General features: G+C 38.7%; 1 protein-coding gene across 1 annotated transcript in view; it reads left to right on the top strand.

The window, feature by feature from the left end:
- Window positions 1-9,289: 9,289 nt before the first annotated feature.
- Window positions 9,290-23,714, top strand: part of GTF2I (general transcription factor IIi) — a 96,407-nt gene continuing 81,982 nt past the window's right edge. The window contains 6 exon segments of the mRNA XM_006088229.2: window positions 9,290-9,308; window positions 9,311-9,387; window positions 13,925-14,063; window positions 20,459-20,593; window positions 22,091-22,274; window positions 22,451-22,479. Coding sequence (XP_006088291.1) covers window positions 9,290-9,308; window positions 9,311-9,387; window positions 13,925-14,063; window positions 20,459-20,593; window positions 22,091-22,274; window positions 22,451-22,479 — 583 coding nt within the window.

Here is a 23,714-nt window from a genome sequence, read left to right as displayed (position 1 = left end):
CTTAAAAAATCAATCTTGCCCTACCGGCATGGCTCAGTGGTTGAACATTGATCTTAAACCAGGAAGTCTGGGTTTGATTCCCAGTCAGGGCACATGCCTGGGTAGCGGGCTCGATCCCCAGTGTGGGGTGTGCAGGAGGCAGCTGATTGATGATTCTCTCTCATCATTGACGTTTCTGTCTCACTCTTTCTCTCTCCCTTCTTCTCTGAAATCAATAAAAAAAAATAAAAGAATAATCTTGCCCTGGCTGATTTTCTCAGTGGTTAGAGCATTGGCCTTCAGACTGTAGGGTCAAGGGTTCGATTTCTGGTCAAAGGCACATACCTGGTTGGGGCACATTCGGGAGGCAACCAATTGATGTGTCTCTCTCATATTGATGTTTCTGTCTCTGTCTTCCTACCTCCTCCCTCCCTTCCACTCTCTAAAAATCAATGGAAAAGGTATCCTCTGGTGAGGCTTAACAAACAAAATGAAACAAAAATCAGTCTTGATCAGTTTTGTCTTAGGGATTTCTAATTTTATTTTTAAGTACTTGCCATCCTATATAATAAAACCCTAATATGCAAATCGACCGGATGGCAGAGTGACCAGTGGAACAACCAGTTGCTATGACGTGCACTGACCACCAGGGGGCAGACGCTCAATGCAGGAGCTGACCCCGGTCAGGGGCAGCTCCTGCGTTGAGCTTTTGCCCCCTGAGAGGGAGGTGACCGGCGGTGGCGATCAGGGTCGGGGGGGCCCAGGGCGGGCTGGCGAGCGCCCTGCTGGTCACCTCCCGCAGAGGGAGGCAACTGGCGGTGGTGGTTGGGGGGTGGGGCCGGCCAGGGCAGCACCAGGCTGCCAGCCAAGGTGGGTGCCAGTGGGGGGCCCCCCCGATCTCTCCGCCTGCCGGTTGCCCCACAGATGGCCCTGATCACTGGCCAGGCATAGGGACCCTACCGTATATATTGGGAACAGTCTCTTACTGGTAGATTTAAAACTTAAAACCTGGCAAGGCTACTCTAACACTGAAAAAACAGGATGATGCAGCGATGACAGGCATGGACTCTGGCTTGCACATTTTGTGGTTAGCCCTGATTCTGACACTTACAACTGTGTGACAAAGCCAATTACTTAACTTCTCTCTGCTTCAGTTTTTTCCACCCATAGGATGGGGGAAATGGTACTACTGCCTCAGAAGGATCATGTTATGTACTATTTTTTATAATTAGGGCAAAAAAATCTAGCTGCCTATATAACAGCAAGATGCCTTTCACCTGTATGAAAAGTATGGTCACTGCAGTGTCCTGGATTGCAAGAGGGATGTCAGACTGCCAGTTTAGGCCTGACATCCCCGAGGGGTCCCGGATTGTGAGAAGGTGCAGGCCGGGGCTGAGGGACACCCCCTGCCCCCGTGCATGAATTTCGTGCACTGAGCCTCTCGTTATATATAATTTCTAAAAGTGAATGAAAGTTAAATGAACTAAAATGGGCTATATGGCTCTATTTTTCCTGTTTGCTGAAGTGTATATGTTAAATATGTATGTTAACATATAATTAACACATTATATGTTAATATAAATGACACATTATATTCTGTTACTGTTTTGTTTTCTGTTTTAATCCTTACCTAAGGATGTTTTTCCATTGGTTTTTTAGAGTGGAAAAGAGAGGGAAAGACAGAAATATTGGTGTGAGAGAAACACATCTATTGGTTGCCTCCTGCACACTTCCCGACCAGGGCCCAGGCCGGGGAGGAGCCTGCAACTGAGGTATGTGCCCTTGACAGGAATCAAACCCGGGACCCTTTGGTCCACAGAACCAAACTGGCTAGGGCTATGTTCTGTTATTAAATACTGTACTAGAGGCCCGGTGCACGGATTCATGCACTGGTGGGGTCCCTCAGCCTGGCCTATGCCCTCTCGCAATCCGGGACCCCTTGGGGATGTCGGACTGCCAGTTTCTGCCCGACATTCCCCGAGGGATGTAGTAGTGCTCGAAGTGGCAAGCGGCCGGGGAGGAGCCCGAGCCCTGGCCTGGCGCCGCAATGCTCCCGCTCATCCCAGCCCTGCTGCACCTGCCCGCGCCCAGTCAGTCCCGATTTGCAGAGGCGAGCGCCACTGCAGCCGTGAGCCCGACATCTGGCATCCATCGGTTAGCTGAGCGGCACTCCCCCTGTGGGAAAGCACTGACCACCAGGGGGCAGCTCCTGCGTTGAGCGTCTGCCCCCTGGTGGTCAGTGTGCATCATAGCAACCGGTTGACCAGTCGTTTTGTTGTTCAATTGACTGGTCGCTTAGGCTTTTATATATATAGATTTATAAAATGGAACATCTCAATGAAACACCAGTCTAATTTATTTCCCTTTGGAAAGTATTTATTAAGTCTATGGAGATAATCTCTTAGAAATGTGAATTAAAATGTTTTTCTGTGTTAATAGGAACAAGGAAATTATGGGAGTTACAAGTCCTAGTGTAGTCTCTGGTGAACTGATCTTATCCAAAATGTTATGTCCACTTCTGGGACACTGGACAAAATAGAGAATATTTTGATGCTGTTGTGGCTGAGAAATGTTTTGGAAATCATGTTACAGGGAAAGCACAAAACAAACTGGGCATGCATAATTTAGAGAACAGAATTGTGAAGGGAACACAGTGCATTGAAAGGCCTTTTTTTTTTTTTTTTAAATATATTTTATTGATTTTTTACAGAGAGGAAGGGAGAGAGATAGAGAGTTAGAAACATCGATGAGAGAGAAACATCGACCAGCTGCCTCCTGCACATCTCCTACTGGGGATGTGCCCGCAACCCAGGTACATGCCCTTGACCGGAATCGAACCTGGGACCTTTCAGTCCGCAGGCCGACGCTCTATCCACTGAGCCAAACCGGTTTCGGCTGAAAGGCCTTTTTTGTACAAGAAGGTTCTTCTCATTACAGGGACTAATTTTAAACTAGTCCAGTAATTGCAAATTGTTACTTTAAAAATAGCAAGCTCTCTACTGGAGGACATGTCAAAACTGGGGATGGTGGTGGGAGAATTAGGCAATAAAACCAGTGACAAATATTTACATTTTTTGAGAGCTCATAATGAGTTTACTGTTCAAGGTGCTGCCTACATTACTTCATTTAATCTTCACAGCAATCCTGTGTCCTAAAGCAGATGACTGTTAGGATTACCATTTTAAAGTTGAAATAAATGAGGATTTGAGATACTAATTAATCCAGAAGAACTATTGTGAAGGATAGTTTTAATATAAACCTAGGCAGTTAGAACCCATCAAATATTTCATTTCAATCGAACCCATACTTCAAAAGATATAGGCATTTTAACGCGCCATCTTATATTTTGGCGGGAAATTCACCCGCAACCCAAGTGTTAACCTTTTGTTGTTTAATCTTCATTGAGGATATTTTTCCATTGATTTTTTTTTTCTAGAGAGAGAGTGGGAGGGAGGAAGGGAGAGGGAGAAAGAGAGAGAGAGAGAAACATTGATGTGAGAGTGACACATGTATTGATTGCCTCCCGCATGTGCCCCCACCAAGGCTTGGGATCAACCAGGGCTGAGAATCGAACTTGCAACCCAGGTATGTGCTCTTGATCAGGAATCGAGCCCTCAATCTTTTGGTGCGCGGGCGGATGCTCTAACCATTAAGCACACCAGCCAGCTGGTGGCTGTCAGCAGGGTTTTGTGAAGTAAGTTATGTGTTCATCTAGATCAGTGGTTCTCAACCTTGGCTGCACATTAGAATCACCTGGGAATCTTTTTAAAATCCTGATTTCTGGGCCTCATCCTCCGGATTCTGTTTCTTTGTTACTAATGTTGTGGCCCCACCCATAACAAAGAAACAGAAATTAACTGTATGACCTAAGCAGGATGGCTAATTTTCCTGGGTTGGGCCTCTCATTTCTAAAATAATAGAATAAAATGATTGCACTAAAATATCTTTTTTTTTTAATATCTTGATTTAAGATTGCATGTTGTAAGATTGAAATGGAAAGATGTTTGTTGAAAACAACATAATAGCACAAGAAAGAAATAGAACATGAATATAATAAAAAAACAAGATCATGGTGATGGTGTCTCCTCTACTTACCAGTCTTACCTGAACCTTACTTGGAAGCAGATATATGTTGAAAATTTAGTAATATTTTAGAGATTAGCATAATAAAAAATATTAAGAACATCGGTTTTTTTGTTAGAGTGATGATGGTGTGTGTGAAAATCCTCAAGAGTTCTCTTCCACTCACTATAATTGTTGTTATTTTGCTGTGCAGTATTAACAACAAGGCTCAGTAAATTCAAAGCAGAAGTATGGGGAAATGAAAAAAATTATGTGGAATTAATTATTGGTATATTTTGAGGTAGAACAGAATAGTAAAGACACAGATAAACCCAATCTCTGAAATGGATTTCCAACAAGAAACTCAAGGAGATTTTAAAGAATGGCTGGAGTTCGTTTTCAGAAAGATAAATGAAGGCCATCGCATCTATGAAACAATAGTTGACAAAGATAAAAGATAAGGAAATGAAACAGGAACAGTCCAATTCGTTCATATTTGAAACTCACAAAAGTATTAAAATCAAAGTTAGGGTCACAAAAGATAAAAAAACATTCAGAATAGAAGAATTAAGGGAATTGAAAGATGATATGGCAGACTCAGGTAGCTGTTATGTTTTGTGTTCCTGGCATGCTTTTCTCATCTCTTCCTCCAGATAAGTGTCCTGCTTTGCCTTTTGAGTAGCTGCCTATCTTCCTATTTCATGTGGTTCTAGCTGTAGTGCTAATCACAGTGTATCCCAGGTAATCTTTTTCGGACTAGTCATAGTTAATTAGGTTTGGGTAGGATAAGCTTGTGACGCAGACCCCTAAAACGTTTGTGCAAACAGTAGCAGGAAGATATGATAGTCTGTTGCCTCTGGATTATATAGTACAGGTGTGTGGTAAACTTAAAGAAACATGGGTCTGTATCTCTGTTTTAGGGAAGAAACCCATCTGCTCAAGAAGTGAGGCAGGTCCACAGGGAGGGAATAGAGATAACTCTAGTAATGTCTTATGTTCCTGGGTCTAGCAGTGCAACTTTTAAAGTGAAATGAATAATAAACAGACCAATAAATATTCCCTTCTTTACTTGAGATGGTCTGAATTGAGAATTTGTAACCTTGTAATCTACTAGTTCTGGCTAATTCATAACTTGTTCTTGAGAATAAATAATGTAAGGTGTGGTTCCTGGAGTTGGTGGAACTCATAAGTATGTTATAAAATTATAAAGCAAAATGTTGGTAAAAATACCAGAAAGTTGATAAAATAGAGATACATTTTGGAGGGATAATGTGAAAAGGCTAATATTAAAAGAAAAGTGGGAATTCCGATACTAGAATTCAGAATTACCTTTGTCCTGTGGGCGTTTGCCAGTTTCACCACATGAACTTGAGTGGTTTTGTTTTTGTTTTTTAAAATATATTTTTATTGATTTCAGAGAGGAAGGGACAGGGAGAGAGACATAGAAACATCAATGATAAGAAAGAATCATCGATTGCCTGCTTCCTGCATGCCCCACACCCATACCCACACTGGGGATTGAGTCTGCAACCCGGGCATGTGCCCTAACCGGGAATCAAGCCATGACCTCCTGGCTCATAGGTCGATGCTCAGCCATTGAGCCACACTGGCCAGACATGGACTTGAGTTTTGAAAACATTGTGAGATGAGAGTCTTAGAAATCAACGTTCAGAACTTGTACAAAATTCAGGGGTCATATAGGGACCCTTCTCTTCAATAAACTGGGAGTGCAAAAAAGGAGTAATTGAGAATTAAACCAGCCTACATCCCCATTTGTGTTCTGGGTTAACATTTCCTTGGTGGTCCAAGGAACCTGAATCCTTGAACTGGGATTATGGTGATCCCAGGCAGGTAGTATTCCCAGATACCTAGAAGAAGCTGTTTTTAGCATGGGCCTCACATTTAAAATAATTAAAAAAAATATTTTTATTGATTTCAGAGAGGAAGGGAGAGGGAGAGAGAGATAGAAACATCAATGATGAGAGGGAATCATTGATTGGCTGCCTCCTGCACGCTCCCTATTGGGGGTTGAGCCTGCAACCCGGGCATGTGCCTTTGACTGGAAGTGAACCCAGGACCCTTCAGTCACCAGGCTGACGCTCTATCCACTGAGCTAAACCTGCTAGGGCAATGACCTTGACAAGTCATTGCATTTGTAAAATGAGAACACATTTCCTTTTTCTTTTGCTGGAGAATTAAAGGAAAAGTTAGATTATTAAGAAATACAGCCCTGGCCGGTGTTGTTCAATTTGTTGGGCGTTGTCCTGTGCAACTAGGAGAGCAAGACAAACATCAGTTTGAGAGAGAAACATGCCTCCTACTTGTCCCCTACTGGGGATCAAACCTGAAACCTGACTGGGAATTGAACCAGGGATCTTTTGGTGCATGAGACAATGCTCAACCAACTGAGCCATACTGGCCAGGGCTATTATTAACTTTTATTTCCTCAGTATATATACTTTATTATATGTTGATGCCTAATTCTAGTCTAGCAGTTGATTCACGTGGTAGCAGATGGGAAATAGATCAGAGTTTTTAATAATAAGGAAATAGATCATCCTGTTTAAAAATAGGGAAAAGATTCAGGTACATTTTTAACCAAGATGATTTTCATGTTAACAGCTCTGTATGTTTCCTGGAATATTGGGGCTTCAGTTAAGGGATACCCAAGTATTCAGTAAATTAAATATATATAGATGTGTTTTTTAGAATTCCCATTTATACTTCTAGTCCTTAATTTTTAAAAAGTTGATTTTAGAGAGAGAGGAAGGGAGAGGTAGAGAGAAAGAGAGAAACATTGATGTGAGAAACATCGATCAGTTGCCGCTTGAACATATCCTGAATGTGGACTCAACATGCATCTTAGGTATGTGCCCTGACTAGGTATCGAACCTGAGACCATTTGGTGCATGGATGATGCTCCAACTAACTGAGTCACACCTGCCAGGGCTAGTATGAGAATTTTTAAAAATTTGCTTTAGATTTTTGCCTTAGAGTGTCTTATGTGGTATGTTTTTGCTTTTTAATTTGACATCAAAATGTACAATTTTAACCATTTTAAAATATATTATTCCTCGCATTAAGTACATTCTCATTATTGTACAACCATCACCATTATCTCCAGAACTTTTTTACCATCCCAAATTGAAACTCTATTTGCATTAAACAGTAACTCCCCATTACCACCTCCCCTTAGACCTTGACAACTACCATTCTACTCTCTGTCTCTGAATTTGACTGTTACAGATGTCTCATGTGAGAAAAGTTATACAATATTTGTCCTTTTGTGTCTGGCTTATTTCACTTAGAATAATGTTCTTATTTTTTATTCATTTATTTTTAAAAATGGAATATTTTCAATATTCATCTATGTCCTATAGCATGTATCAGAACTTCATTCCTTGTTAAGGTTGAATTATATTCCATTGCATCTATAGATCACATTTCGTTTATCCATTTATCTGACAGTGGACATTTGGGTTGTTCCCATCTTTCGGCTATTGTGAATAATGCTGTTATGAAGATGGGTATGCAAATATCTGTTCATGTCCCTGCTTTCAGTTCTTTTGGGTATACACACAGAAGTGGGATTTTTGCAGCATGTTAATTTTGTGTGTGTTTTAAATTTACCATTATTATTATTATTATTATTAATCCTTATCCTAGGACAGGGGTGGGCAACCCCTGGCACGTGTGCCAAATATGGCACGCCAGTAACTTTTGCTGGCACGTGAAACCCTCTCTTATAATCTTTCATTTACAATTTTTTTCTTAATATCGACTTTTTTATTTTTCAGATAAATTCAGTGTAGGTGCATCTTAGATAAATAATTTTACATAACAAGTTATCTTAAAGACCATAGACCTGGATTGACGAGAGAGGGGAAGAGCAATTTCTATGCCTCTGCCTTAACTCTCCCTGCCTTCCTAGATCCGACCAGTGTTTTGGTTTCATCCACATACGCTTGTGAATCTTTGTTCTCAGTGATGAATTTTGTTAAGTCTCGTAATAGGAGTAGCCTGACGGATGAAAGTAGTAGCTCGTGCATATCTCTGAAGGTCATGAAATATAAACCTGATGTAAAATTAAGATTTCTGTCATCAGTGATGCAGCAGCAAAAGTCCCACTGATAATATCAAATGGAGTCATAAAGCTTTCTGTCGGACTATCAGTGTACATGTATACATTAAAAAATAAATGTATTTTTCATCATCATATACTGTGTTTTTGTCGCTCGAATGAATTTGATTATTTCTTCAAGGTTCTTCACATATGTACACCTTAAGAGATATCAAGTAGGCGTAACATTTTCTCAAAAAATTAGGCTTGGCACGCAGAAGAATTTTGAGTCAGAGATTTTGCTGGTTTGGCACGCACTCACAAAAAGGTTGCCCACCCCTGTCCTAGGACAAGCTTAGAAGGGAGAAGGGAGAGAGGGTCAAAATCGCAACCCAGTCATGTTCCTTGACCAGGAATTGAACTGGCAACCTTTCGATGCACAGGACGACGCTCAACCCACTGAGCCACTCTAACAGGGTGGTAATTTTGTTTAAATTTTTTAGAAACTGCTAAATGGTTTTCTACAGTGGATGCACCATTTTACATTCCTAACAGCAGTGCACAGGGGTCAAATTTTTCCACATCCTTGTCAGCACTTACTATTTGATATTTATGTGTTATATTTTTACAGTGCTTGAAATTCAGTTGAGGCTTTTTGCTGATATCAGAGTATCAGAAATGTTTTCTAAAGAGAATAATATGCTGTATTGTAAAGGAATCTTAGATGGCATTTGTTCTGCAACCTATTTCCTCTTTAATAAGAAAGAAGAAATAATCTTCATCCAGCTTCAGTCTACTTTACCCCCTCTTTTCTATAATCAGTGTGTATATGGGACAAAGGGAATTTTGCATCTGTTTTCTATGATGTAATTTGATAAACTACAGCTCGGCTGTGACGTGTATCTTTGTTTTACTTGGGAGAAATTTTAACTGGTTCGGAATTTATTTTGGGGGATGATGCTAAACTAATTTTATGGAAATAAAACTAGATGGAAAGTTATGAGATAGAAGCTCTATTTTATGAAGTAGGAGTTTTTGGCAAATAATATTTGGTTTTGAGCCTTATTTTTCTCTTCTGCGATATAAATGAAAGCAGTTTGTGGAAAACCTTACATCTATAACCTTACATTTAGCAGAACACTGTATTTCAGTTACTCACTTTCTTCTTAATTATCTTGCACAGGGATCATGGCCCAAGTAGCAATGTCTGCCTGCCGGTTGAAGATGAAGAGTCTTCAGAGAGCAGAATGGTGGTGACGTTTCTCATGTCTGCTCTTGAGTCCATGGTGAGATGGCTTTACACTTCTGTAAACTTTCCATGTTTGGATAAGATTGGATTTGTGGATGAGATTGATTTATTCTTACAAAACATATACTAGTAATATGTTTCTAGTTTTTCTTTTTTAAAAAACATACGTTTTTGTTTTTTGTTTTTTAATAGATTTTCGTTGATTTCAGAGAGGAAGGGAGAGGGAGAGAGAGATAGAAACATCAATGATGGGAGAGAATCATTGATTGGCTGCCTCCTGCATGCCCCACACTGGGAATCTAGCCAGCAACTTGGGCATGTGCATTGATGACCTCTCTGTTCATAGGTCGATGCCGGCCCTTGAGCCATGCCGCTGGGCCAGAATATTCTTAACTTCTCTAAATGTTTAATATTTTACATTTAACCTACAAATATCTTAGGTAATCCCTTGTTTTACAGTGATTAACTTTGAATTTATGTGTAATATTTGAAGTTTCTCAGAATGAGTTGGTATATTATAATGTGATACTGTTGTTTATAGTATCTGTATAAAAAAACATCAGAATTTTGGGTCACAAGAGCATATTCAGTATTTTATACCCTTTATTTTATTGTGCTATGCATTAATAATTGTCCTTACCCTGCCACCTGATACCTAAATATATAGTGTGTTAGCTCTTTATTTTTCAAAGACCTATATCTTATATAACTATAGCAAACTATTAGTATAATTTACTTATCATGTTTTTATGGATATGTAGCTTGAAACCTATTTTTTGAGCTCATCCTGTATAATAAAAGGCTAATATGCAAGTCGACCTAACAGTGGAACGACCAGTTGGTATGACACACACTGACCACCAGAGGGCAGATGCTCAATGCTGGAGCTGCCCCCTGGTGGTCAATGTGCTCCCATAGGGGAGCGCCGCTCAGCCAGAAGCCGGGTTCACGGCTGATGAGTGCAGCAGAGTGGTGGGAGCCTCTCCTGCCTCCACGTCAGTCGGACATCTCCCCCCCGCCCCCCAAGTGCACGGATTTCGTGCACCGGGCCTCTAGTAAATTTATAAAACATCAGATTTAGGTATTTTTTGACACATTGAAATTAAATATTGTAAGTAGGAGGAAGCTATGCATTTTCTTTTTAAAAAAATATTTTTATTGATTTCAGAGAGGAAGGGAGAGGGAGAGACAGAAACATCAATGATGAGAGAATCATTGATGGGCTACTTCATGCATGCCTCCTACTAGGGATCGAGCATGCGATCTGGGCTTGTGCCCTGCTGGGAATCAAACCATGATCTCATGGTTCATAGGTTGTAGCTCAACCACTGAGCCACGCTGGTGGGGCAGAAGCTATGTATTTTCTGTATTAAGTGTTAACTGGTATTAGATAGTGTTTAACTTCACAGGTCTCAGTATGACATAGTTTGTAGATTCTTTTTTGTTTTCCCCTTAGGGCAATTCTTTTTTCTGCTATTTAAGAATTTAAAAAAGTATCTCCTCAAAGAAAGAAATTTCAGAATGGTTAGTGGCTACTTACTGTTATTTTCTGAGAGTCACTATTTCTGCCTTGTGATCATAAAATCAGCCAAATTTGGCCCGTAATGTTAAATATTAATTTAGAGATTAAATCCTATTCTGTTGATACTAAAATATTTTCTTTCCTACTAATCTCTACATAGACTAACATAGGGTCACATAGGATCCGTTCTCTTCCGTCGAATATCTTTATAGTTTTCTCATCTTTGGCAGTCACTTTATTATTCTTAGCTTTTATTTAATCCACATCAGCAGGGTAAAAGTATCTCTCCTTATGTTCCTAGTTGTATATTATGAAGTATAATTATAGGTGTTTAGGTTGACTTCATTCTTTGCTTGGCCTATAGGTTTTTTTTTTGTAATCCTTAGATAGTACATGAACTTTGCTTTGCTGTTTAATAAATACTGCCTTTGGTGACAGGGCTGTCCAACTAAAAGGGTGAATAATGCAATAAAAATGCACTCTTATTTATCACAAAGTAAGTAATATACTATTACAGTGAGCAGCTTAAGTACATCTGATATAAATGTAGTGTAACAAAATTATAGTACAGCATGATTCTTCCTACTAGAAACAACTTTGGTTTCACCTCTAGGTAGGAAGTTCTCTACTATGGCTTTATAATACTTCAAAAGATTTCTGATCATTGCACTAAGTGTAACATTTATTTAAGATGATGTTTTATTATTTATTTTAAAATATTTTTATTTTTATATATATTTTTAGACTTTGTAGTTCTTTTAAAAATTTCACACATTGGTAATTCTTACTACTAATTAATTAAGGGAAAGATAAAATGAGCAGATTTTTTTTTTTACATTCAATTTTGAATATTTAGTGGTGTTTTTCATTTTTTTATTTCATGAAAAACTTTTAAATATGTTACATGCAGTAAACCTTAATATTTCAAGAAAAACGATCTTAAATATAATGTTACATGCAATAAACATTAATATCTCAAGAAAAACGATTTTAAATATGATGTTACATGCAATAAACACAAATTATTCAACGAAAATGATCTTACATATAATAATATTACATAGAATAAACATTAATATTTCAAGAATAAAAGGATTTTAAGTATAATAATATTACCAAAACTGTACTAACATAGTATGGTATCACAAAGTTGTAGGAAATATTAAAAATCTGCAAATAAAAGGATTACTTCTATTATATTCTAGAATATTTTCCCCCCCACCCCCGGCTCTATTTTTATTCATCAGTTTGTGTTGTTCATTATATTCCACAAATGAGTGAGATCATATGATATATTATCTTTCTCCGACTGGCTTATTTCGCTTAGCATGATGCTTTTAAAGTCTATTTTGTCAGATATGAGTATTGTTACTCCAGCTTTTTTTTTTCTTTTCCATTTGCATGGAAAAACTTTTCCATCCCTTCACTTTCATCCTGTGTGTCTTTTGTTTTGAGGTGGGTCTCTTACAGACAGCATATAGTTGGGTCATGTTTTTATATCCATTCAGCTACCCTACACCTTTTGATTGGAGCATTTAATCCATTTATATTTAGGGTTATTATTGAGAGGAACTTATTTATAGCCATTTTAATTCTGTATGGCTAGGTTTCTCTCTCTGTTTCTTCTTCTCAGCAATCCCTTTAGCATTTCTTGTAATGCTGGCTTGGTGGTGATGAACTCCTTTAGCCTTTTTTTTGTCTGGGAAACTGTTTATTTGACCATCTATTTTGACAGATAGCCTTGCTGGATAGAGTAATCTTGGTCTCAGATCCATGCTTTCCATTACCTTTGAGTACTTGATGCCATTCCCTTCTGGCCTGTAGAGTTTCTGATGAGAAATCATTGGCCTGTAGACTGAAGGGTCCTGGGTTCGATTCCCATCAAGGACACATGCCTGGATTGTGGGCTCAATCCCCAAGAAGGGGGCATGTAGGAGGCAGCCGATCAATGATTCTCTTCATCATTGATGTTTCTATCTCTCTCTCCCTCTCTCTTTCTCTCTGAAATCAATAAAAATGTATTTTTAAAAATACACATAAAGATTTTGATTATTGTTTCAATGTTATTTTTAGGAGTGCTAATTGGAATCAGGAACATTTTCAATAAGGTTAACATGAAATGAATTATTGTATATCCATAAAATGGAATATTATGTTATATACTCTAAGATTTTAAATAATATTTAATCTCTTAGGAATATACTTAGTAAACATCATTCTTAGTAATAAATATCACACCTAAAAGTTATTCCAGTTGTGTATATATATGGAGAAACTTCTAGAGGTGGGATTAAGTAGTGGGTGTTATGCTATGGCTTCCAGACCCTTCTAAAGGCACCAGTCACCCCAGCTGCGTGCATGTTAGAAGATCCCTTGCCCAAGATCTCTCCCCTTCTTTGGGAAGGACCATTCCAGCTCCAGAGCTCCCCTGATGCAGGTGCCCAATCCTGCTCCCCTCACACTTCACAGATGTTATTATTGAGAGTACTCTCCAGTAAGTCTGTGTGCATATCTGAGTCCTTTTTTGGGGGATGCGGGTGGGGATTTGGCCTTTAACAGATTACAAGAGGTCTTTGCCCTTTGTCTTATAAATTTTGTGTTTTCTTCTGTTTAAAATCAGTGTTAAAAACTATTAAAAAAGAGAAGTACCTTAAAAAAATGGGGACTTGTTTTTGTGTATAACTTTAAGTCCAGAAGCTAGGAAGTTTATGTTTCCAGATTATATATTAAGACAGATTAAGTGATAAGGTGTTTTTTTTAGAATATATTTTTTATTGATGATTATAAAGAGGAAGGGAGAGGGAGAGAAAGACAGAAACATCAATGATGAGAATCATTGACCAGCTGCCTCCTGCATGCCCCCTATGGGGCATCAAGGCTGCAACCTGGGCATATGCTCTTACTGGGAATTGAACCATGACCTTCTGGTTCATAGGTCCACACACCTGAACCCTGAGCCAAGCCAGCCGGGTGATGAGATTTTTTATTCATCCAGCAGAAACAATGTTTTTAACTTATATCTGTATATAACACTTCATTGTTTCTATCTCAGTGTAAAGAACTGGCCAAGTCCAAGGCAGAAGTGGCCTGCATTGCAGTGTACGAAACAGATGTGTTTGTTGTTGGAACGGAGAGAGGACGTGCTTTTGTCAACACCAGAAAGGATTTTCAGAAAGATTTTGTGAAATACTGTGAGTATTGTATTTTCATCTTTTGTATTTCATAAATATTAAACCTAAATATTTATGCATTAACACATGTGTATTTTAAAGCAGAATGAGATTTATACTAAAGAAATACTTTCTGAAATGTCCATGGAGACATTTCAAAAGGCTCAAAACAAATCACTGACATGGAAATATATAAGGGTAAATACTGAAGAGTTTAAGAAAATGGTTAATTATACTCTGCTCCTTGCTAGGCATTACTCTGAATTGGTGAAACAAATTAAAGAGAAGGTAAATTTTGAATTGCGTGAAAGTTCTTACTCACATAAGGAGTTCTTTTCTTGATAGATAATAGGTGTGTTGAAAACAAGTCTGTGCATTAATTTTTTCTAAGCATGATGCAAAGTTAAACAGGTCTCCTCAACTCCCTCAATGGAATCAACTTGTCAGTCTTCATTGAGTTCTGTGATCCTCCAATTGGGAGTTCATCCAGTTGGTAAACTTACTTGACACTGGAACCAGTGCAGTAGAGAAATTCACTGTAGGGTATTTATACCTATGGCCTTTTACAGTATGACAATTTTGTATCTGTGTTTAACCTAGCACTGTCCATAGATTTTATATTAATTCTGTGATACAGCATTTTTTTTTTTAAACACAGAAAGAAAACTACAGTGGTTGGTATATCTATCTATATTGGCATGTAAGATATATGTTTTTAAGATCCAAATTTAAATTTCTATTATCAACTTAGATTAGGTTTCTTAATTCATTAATTTCATTTCTTGTGTTTTTAGTCCTTTTTAAAAAAATATATCTTTTCCCCTTCGCTATATGCCTTCCTCCCTACCCAGCTATGATCATTTAAATTTAATGGTAGTAATTTTTTTTTTTCAATGACTCAAGAATAGTGGTGTAATTTGGCAACACTGCTAACAGAATACAAATTTTGTGATAATGTTCATTACAACAATATAACTCATAATTCTGCTGAAATGAAAGCAAGAAAAAGAAACTATGGAATAAACCTAATAATTTACAAATTACATATGTTTTTATTTTATTACTCTTCCAAACATAACTAATCCATCATTATAACATCCAGATGTGCAATAATAACAACTGAATTTAGTTGTCTTTGATATTTTGCTGACTTCAGCTATATAAAAATCAGAGTTTTACATGTTTTTTCCTGTTTTTTTTATTTCAAGAAAAACGATTTTTTTAAAAAAATATATTTTATTGATTTTTTTACAGAGAGGAAGGGAGAGGGATAGCAAGTTAGAAACATCGATGAGAGAGAAACATGGATTCAGCTGCCTCTTGCATGCCCTTGACCGGAATCGAACCTGGGACCCTTGAGTCCGCAGGCCGACGCTCTATCCGCTGAGCCAAACCAGCTAGGGCCAAGAAAAACGATTTGAAATATAATGTTACCTGCAATAAGCCTTAATATTTCAAGAAAAACGATCTTAAATATAATAATGTTTCATGCAATAAACATTAATATTTCAAGAAAAATGATTTTAAATATGATGTTACATGCAATAAACACCAATTATTCAAGAAAAATGATCTTATATACAATAATATTACATAGAATAAACATTAATATTTCAAGAATAAAAGGATTTTAAGTATAATATTATTACCAAAACTGTACTAACATAGTATGATACCACAAAAGTTGTAGGAAATATTAAAAATCTGCAAATAAAAGGATTACTTCTATTATATTCTAGAATATTTTACCCTTACCCCTGGCTCTATTTTTGTTCATCAGTTTGTGTTGTTCGTTATATTCCACAAATGAGGGAGATCATATGATATTTTATCTTCCTCCAACTGGCTTATTTCGCTTAGCGTGATGCTTTTAAAGTCTATTTTGTCAGATATGAGTATTGCTACTCCAGCTTTTTTTTTTCTTTTCCATTTGCATGGAAAAACTTTTCCATCCCTTCACTTTCATCCTGTGTGTGTCTTTTGTTTTGAGGTGGGTCTCTTACAGACAGCATATAGTTGGGTCATGTTTTTATATCCATTCAGCTACCCTACACCTTTTGATTGGAGCATTTAATCCATTTACATTTAGGGTTATTATTGAGAGGAACTTATTTATAGCCATTTTAATTCTGTATGGCTAGGTTTCTCTCTCTGTTTCTTCTTCTCAGCAATCCCTTTAGCATTTCTTGTAATGCTGGCTTGGTGGTGATGAACTCCTTTAGCTTTTTTTTTGTCTGGGAAACTGTTTATTTGACCATCTATTTTGACGGATAGCTTTGCTGGATAGAGTAATCTTGGTCTCAGATCCATGCTTTCCATTACCTTTGAGTACTTGATGCCATTCCCTTCTGGCCTGTAGAGTTTCTGATGAGAAATCAGTATCAGCCTTATGGGAACTCCTTTGTAGGTAACATTTTTCTTTTCTCTTGCTGCCTTTAAGATTCTCTCTTTGTTTTTAATTTTTGGCATTTTAATTATGATGTGTCTGGGCGTGGGTCTGTTTGGGTTCTTCTTGTTTGGGGTTCTCTGTGCCTCCTGAACTTGTGTGACTTTTTCCTTTACCAGGTTAGGGAAGTTTTCTACCATTATTTCTTCAAACACCTTCTCTATTCCTTTCTCCCTTTCTACTTCTTCTAGCACACCTCTTATTCTAATATTGTTACGTTTCACATTGTCCCACAGTTCCCTTAAGCTGTCCTCCTGTTTTTTAATTGTTTTTTCTTTTTGGTTCTCTGATTGAGTGATATTTTCAGCTCTGTCTTCTCATTCACTGATTCGATCCTCAGCTTCCCCTAATCTGCTGTGTATTCCTTCCAATGTGTTCTTTATTTGTGTTATGTCATTCTTTATCTCAGACTGTTCTTTTTTCATAGTTCCTATATCTTTTTTTCATGCTGTTGAGCGTTTTTAACATCATTACTCTGAACTCTGTTTCAGATAAATTTCTTATCTCTGCTTTATTTATCTCTTCTGGAGAATTCGCTAGTTCTTTCATTTGGGGTTTGTTTCCTCATTTTGGTTGTCTGTTTGAGTTTGTGACTATGTTTTAGGTAGATCCTCTACACCTCTCAAGTCACACAGTGGTTCTCAACCTTCCTAATGCCGCGGCCCTTTAATACAGTTCCTCATGTTGTGGTGACCCCCAACCATAAAATTATTTTCGTTGCTACTTCATAACTGTAATTTTGCTACTGTTATGAATCGTAATGTAAATATCTGATATGCAGGAAGTATTTTCATTGTTTGTGACCACAGGTTGAGAACCACTGTGTCTAGTGTAGGACAGTGTTAAAGGCTGTTTCTGACTAATTGGATCAGGGAAAGACTCAAAGCCTCCAGAGACTGCTTCTGTCTACGGACTTATAGGATTCGGACTTGAATTGCCCCCAGCCAGTCATCCTCAGGTGTGGCATGAGTTTTTTCAACAGGGTGGGGCAGTTACTTCTGTCTGGAGGCTAATTGTTACTTTTAATCTCTTAAGTGGCCTCAGGGCAAGGTGTTTTCCAATAGGGTGTGTTGACTGTCTTCCCCCTCAGGCAAGGCAGATGTCTATGTGGGAAAGATGTCCTCTGTTGTGTGAGGAAATGATTCAGTCCAGGAAACTTGGGGTGTCTGCTTTCTGAGCTCTATCCCCTGAGTCCCCAGTCCTGGGTTCTGCTCTCACAGCTCCAGTCCACTTCACCCTCCCTCTGCCAGAGCACAAGGTAGGTGGCTCCACAGGGAATTTTTGTGTGTTGGCCCTTTAAGAGGGTGCCCAAACTTTCAGCTGCCACTCCCTGGCAGACAGCACCCCACTGCTTTTCACAGCCAGATGTTATGTGGGTACCCTCCTCAGTTTGGTGCTCTCAGCTTCGGGATAGATCCCAGAGTTCTCAGTGGAAGCCCCCGACAGCTGAGACATCTCTCTGGAACTTCAGTTGCTGTCTGTGGGTGCCCCTCCAGCCCTTTCGTGCCTCCGCCCCTCCTACCAGTCTCTATGCCGTCTCCACCTTTGGTCCTTGGGTATCAGGGTTCTCTCCTGTGTGTTTTTCATTGATTATTCAGGAAGCCTTTCTGTATTTCAGTTGTAATTCCAGCTTTCCAGTAATCTATTTTTTATTTTTTTATTTAGTATCATTTTGAGAAAAAAAATCATTTTTGAGAAAAAAATTTTCTGTTGTTAATCCTCAACTGATCATATTTTTTTTTAAAAAAAGAAAATATTTTTATTGCCCTAGCTGGTTTGGTTCAGTGGATAGAGCGTCTGCCTGCAGACCAAAGGGTCCCGGGTTCAGTTCTGGTCAAAGACAAGTACCTTGGTTGCAGGCTTCTCCTCGGGACTGAAGCCTGGTCAGGGCTTGTGTAGGAGGCAACCAGTCTATGTGTTTCTCTCACATCGATGTTTCTCTCTGGCTTTCCCTCTCTCTTCCACTCTCCGTAAAAAATCAATGGGAAAAATATCCCTGAGTAAAGATTAAAAAAAATACACACACACACACACACACACACACACACACACACATACATATTCTAGAGGTCCGGTGCATGAAATACTTGCACTCCGTGGGGGGGGGGGGGGGGGGGTCCCTCAGCCCAGCCTGCACCCTCTCGCAGTCCAGGAGGCCTTGGGGGATGTCTGACTGACAGCTTAGGCCTGCTCCCCATGGGGGCGGGCCTAAGCCGGCAGTCGGACATTCTTAGCGCTGCCATGGAGGCGGGAGAGGCTCACGCCACCGCTGCTGCGCTTGCCAGCCATGAGCCCAGCCTAGGGCTTCTGGCTGAGTGGTGCTCCCACTGTGGGAGTGCACTGATCATCAGGAGGCAGCTCCTGCATTGAATGCCTGCCCCCTGGTGGTCAGTGTGCATCATAGGACCAGTTGTTCAGCCGTTTGGTCGATTTGCATATTAGTCTTTTACTATATAGGATATTGATTTCAAAGAGGAAGGGAGAGGGAGACAGAGATAGAAGTATCAGTGATAAGAGAGAATCATTGACCAGCTGCCTCCTGCATGCCCCACACTGGGGATTGAGCCTGCAACCCGGGCATGTGCCTTGACCGATAATCGAACTGTGACCTCCTGTTTCATAGGTCAATGCAGGTTGGACCGAGGATATTTTTTCCATTGATTTCTAGAGAGTGTGTAAGAGAGGGAGAGAGGCACAGAGAGAGAAACATGACTGGTTCCCTCTTGCATGCACCCCGACCAGGGCCAGGGATTGAACCTGCATGCACCCCGACCAGGGCCAGGGATTGAACCTGCATGCACCCCAACCAGGGCCAGGGTACGTGCTTTTGACTGTAATCATACCCGAGACCCTTCAGGCTAAGGGCCGACAATCCAACCACTGAGCCAAATCAGCTAGGACTCATTTTGATAATTTTTAAGAATATGATTATGTTTGTGTATTTAAATTTATACTAATGTTGCTTTGATTATGTTTATATCAGCTGCCATCTGTCCCATGAATACCATATTTCCACTGGCAGCTGTATTTATATTCTTGTTTCCTTTATTGCCTTGCTTATGTGGTTCTCCAGTGGTTAGAACTAAGAATTAGGAGAATTGTCCTCAGTTGTAAATTGTAGTCCCTCCCTATTAGTATTCATATTTTCTTTTAAAGATCCTTTTTTCTTTATTAATAGAGAGAGAAAGGGAGGGAGAGGGAGAAATATCAATGAGAGAGAACCATGGATCAGCTACCTTGTACACACCCCATACTGGAAATCGAGCCTGCAACCTGGGCATATGCCCTGATGGGGAATTGAACTGATGACCTCTTGGTGCATGGGAGGCTAGCTTTTATTTATGTATGTATATATGTATGTATGTTAATCCTCACCCAAGGATATTTTCCCATTGATTTTTAGAGAGAGTGGAAGAGAAGGGGAGAGATAGAGAGAAACATCAATGTGAGACACACATTGATTGGTTGCTTCCCACATGGTCCTGACTGGGTCCAGGGATTGAAGCTGCAACTGAGATACGTGCCCTTGACCGGGAATTGAACCAGAGACTCTTCAGTCTGCAGGCCAACGCTCTACCAGTGAGCCAAACCTCTTAGGGCCTAGTTTTTTAAAAATATATTTTTATTGATTTCAGAGATGAAGGGAAAGGGAGAGAGAAACATCAATGATGAGAGAGAATCATTGATTGGCTGCCTCCAGCAAGTCCCACACTGGGGATTGAGCCCGCAACCTGGGCATGTGCCCTGACCAGGAATCGAACCATGACCTTCTGGTTCATATGTTGATGTTCAACCACTGAACCACACTGGCTGGGCAGCTTTTTATTTTTAAAGATTCCTTTCTTCCCTTTTTTTTCCTGTCTTTATGTAATACATAATTAATGTTAGAATATAGGAAAAATATTCTTACTAATAGCAAGATATTAAAGTAATGGATACAGGCCCTTGTATATCATTAATTATTTTACAGGTGTTGAAGAAGAAGAAAAGGCTGCAGAGATGCATAAAATGAAATCTACAACCCAGGCAAATCGGATGAATGTAGATGCTGTAGAGATTGAAACACTGAGAAAAACAGTTGAGGACTATTTCTGCTTTTGCTATGGTAAGGTTATACACTTGAATTTTCTAAAAGATACATTATTTAATTGAGTTTTCTAAGAACATACAATACACTTTCACAAATTGAATGAATGAATTTCTAAATATTGGATTAACATTAGGATCAGCCTTATTTTCTATTTTCAGTTTGAAAGAACTCAGAAATAAATATAGCTATTAAGCTGCGCTTTTTGTTTTTGTTTTTTAAGAGCAGGTTTAGATTTATATCCAAATTAAGAGGCAGGCACAGAGATTTCTCATATACCCCTTGCCTCACACATGCATAGCTGTGTACTATCACTATCCCCCATCAGAGAACCTGCATCGGCACATCATAATCATCCAAAGAGAATTGTTTATTTTTTTTAATTTTTATTATTTTTTTATTTCTTAAAGTATTACAAAGAGTATTACACATGTCTCCTTTTTTCTCCCCCTTGACATTCCCCCGGCTTCCCCCACCCCCCAGTGTCTTGTGTCCATTAGTTATTCTCATATGCATGCATATAAGTCTTTCGGTTGATCTCCTACTCCCCGCAACCCTCCCCAGGGTTCCCACTGTAGTTTGACATTCTGCTCAATGCTGCTCTGCCTCTGTATCCATTTTTGTTCATCAGTCTATAATGTTTCGAGAATTGTTTATTTTTGACATGGGTGCCAATTATGTGATAAACAAAGCTCTTCTAAGAAAACAAAAATGGGCAGAGGGCGAAGATATAGGTTATACTGGATTTTATGTAAAATTCTACTCTGTGTAATGGAGTTTCTATCATCTATGGCAGCGGTTCTCAACCTGTGGGTCGCGACCCCTTTGGCGGTCGAACGACCCTTTCACAGGGGTCGCCTAAGACCATCCTGCATATCAGATATTTACATTACGATTCATAACAGTAGCAACATTACAGTTATGAAGTAGCAACGAAAATAATTTTATGGTTGGGTCACAACATGAGGAACTATATTTAAAGGCCCAGAAGGTTGAGAACCACTGATCTATGGACTCACTGCCTTGTACTCACTGGCAGCCTGACAGAATACAGTTCATTAGTAAATGTACGTTGTGTTCGTCTAATAAATTTTCAGTAAGAATATTAGCTCAAAATTGCCTAGTTTTTGGTAACAGTTGGATTTGTTGAGCTTCCATGTTCTGAGGCTGAATTGATATGGAAAGATTGTGTTATGCCAGAGTGAGGCTATTGTGAAGAAAGAGAATAATGCAAGAAATCAGCCATTGATTGTTCCTATCCTTTTGTGTAGTTTTATATAAATATCTTATGTACTTTCATTATGGCCCTTTGGATTTCTTTCAGGTTTAGAATTTCTGCTAACAAGAGAGTAGAGCCCTATAGTTTTTCAAAGTAGTTTGGAAATCAGGTATTACAAGATAGCATGAATGCCATTTATTGAGTCAAGATAAACTGATGGTTTAGTTTTTTATATCTTAACATTTAATGATTTTTATCTTCTTTCCCTCTCACCTCCCCACTGTCCCTCACCCCAGGGAAAGCTTTAGGAAAATCAACAGTGGTGCCTGTTCCATATGAGAAGATGCTGCGAGATCAGTCGGCTGTGGTAGTGCAGGGGCTTCCAGAAGGAGTTGCCTTTAAACACCCTGAGAACTATGATCTTGCAACTCTGAAATGGATTTTGGAGAACAAAGCAGGGATTTCATTTACCATTAAGAGGTAAAGTACTATTCTCCCTTGCCCACCAACAGTTTATTTATATAAAATTGAATATTCAGCTTATTTTAATATATTTTAACAATTCATATTTACTGTAGAAGTCATTTAAATTTATGCTTCACAATAATTTTGTTTGTGTATTCATCTATCATTTTTTTTGTTTTGTTTTAATGCAGACCTTTCCTAGAGCCAAAGAAGCACCTAGGTAAGTGATTGCTTTACTTACCCAATAGCTGGATGGGTTCCTAAACCTGTTTTTGCCAAATTTAATACCTTATAATGATTTCTCTTTTACTTTGTTTGAGAATATGATGTAAGACATTTTGGAGTGGAGTATTCTCATATTTATATAAACCAGTGGAAAGTCTTTGAGCTGAAAAAGTAGAATTGATTCAGTTCTGCTTCTTGCTTTATGATGTATATTCAAGGTTTTATGTTTGTAATATGTAAGATCATATACTGGCATGTGCCTCATTTCTAAGAATTATGAGTATGATTTAATTTACCTAATGTTTATAGACCAGGCATGGAATTATTAGGCACAAGATTAGGTGGTGGGGGAATACACAACTCTGTGTAAGCGTTAAAGCTTTTAAGGTCTGGTAGTCTAATGGAAAAGATAAAAAGTCCATAAAGTCATCATAGCAAGAACATAAGGTACACACCACAGGAATGGTTAGAGAAGGTACTGTGGAAGTGTGTTGGAGAAAGGATCCTTTCATAGCCCCAGAAGGCTTTCACGAGAAAGGGCATTAAGAGGGGCCCTTCAAACCCTGGCTGTTGTGGCTCAGTTAGTTGGGGGGTGTTCTCTGCAGGCACTAAAAGGCTCCTAGTTTGATGCCAATCAACGTTAGGCTTTCACATTGATGTGTCTTTCCCCTCTCTCTCTCTCTCAAAATCAATAAACTATTGAGAGAGAGAGAGAGAGAGAGAAAGAAAGAAAAAATGGGCTCTTGAAGAAATGAGGAAGGATTTTTTTTTTTTTTGGCGGCGGTGGGGGGTGGGGTGGAAGTCCAGCCATTCCATTTGAAGGGAAAAGTGATATTCAGAAGACTGACTGACACTCTTTGGAGCCAGGCTTATTTGAGACTTTTGAAAGGAAATAACCATTATTATTGACAACTTCTTAACTGATGTAAGGATGAAAGGAAAATAATGTATAGATACCCAAACATACTTTGTTTTCTCTTAAATAATCTTTATTTTGTTTTCACCATGATGAAAAGATTATTTTTTTAGGCAAGCCACTGCTTATCTATATTGCTGATTTACCTAAAATTAATTTTTAAGCTATGTGTAATTAAAAGCCAATTTAAAAAATAATACTTGAAATTAGTTTTATTTAGTAGGTTATATATATATATATATATATATATATATATATATATATATATATATATGCCTTGACATATAAAAAAACTTTCCAGAAATATCATTTGT

The sequence above is a fragment of the Myotis lucifugus genome, unplaced genomic scaffold, assembly GCF_000147115.1.
Source record: "Myotis lucifugus unplaced genomic scaffold, Myoluc2.0 scaffold_45, whole genome shotgun sequence".
In the NCBI taxonomy this organism is placed as follows: Eukaryota; Metazoa; Chordata; class Mammalia; order Chiroptera; family Vespertilionidae; genus Myotis; species Myotis lucifugus.
This window is presented reverse-complemented; position numbering and strand designations above follow the sequence as displayed.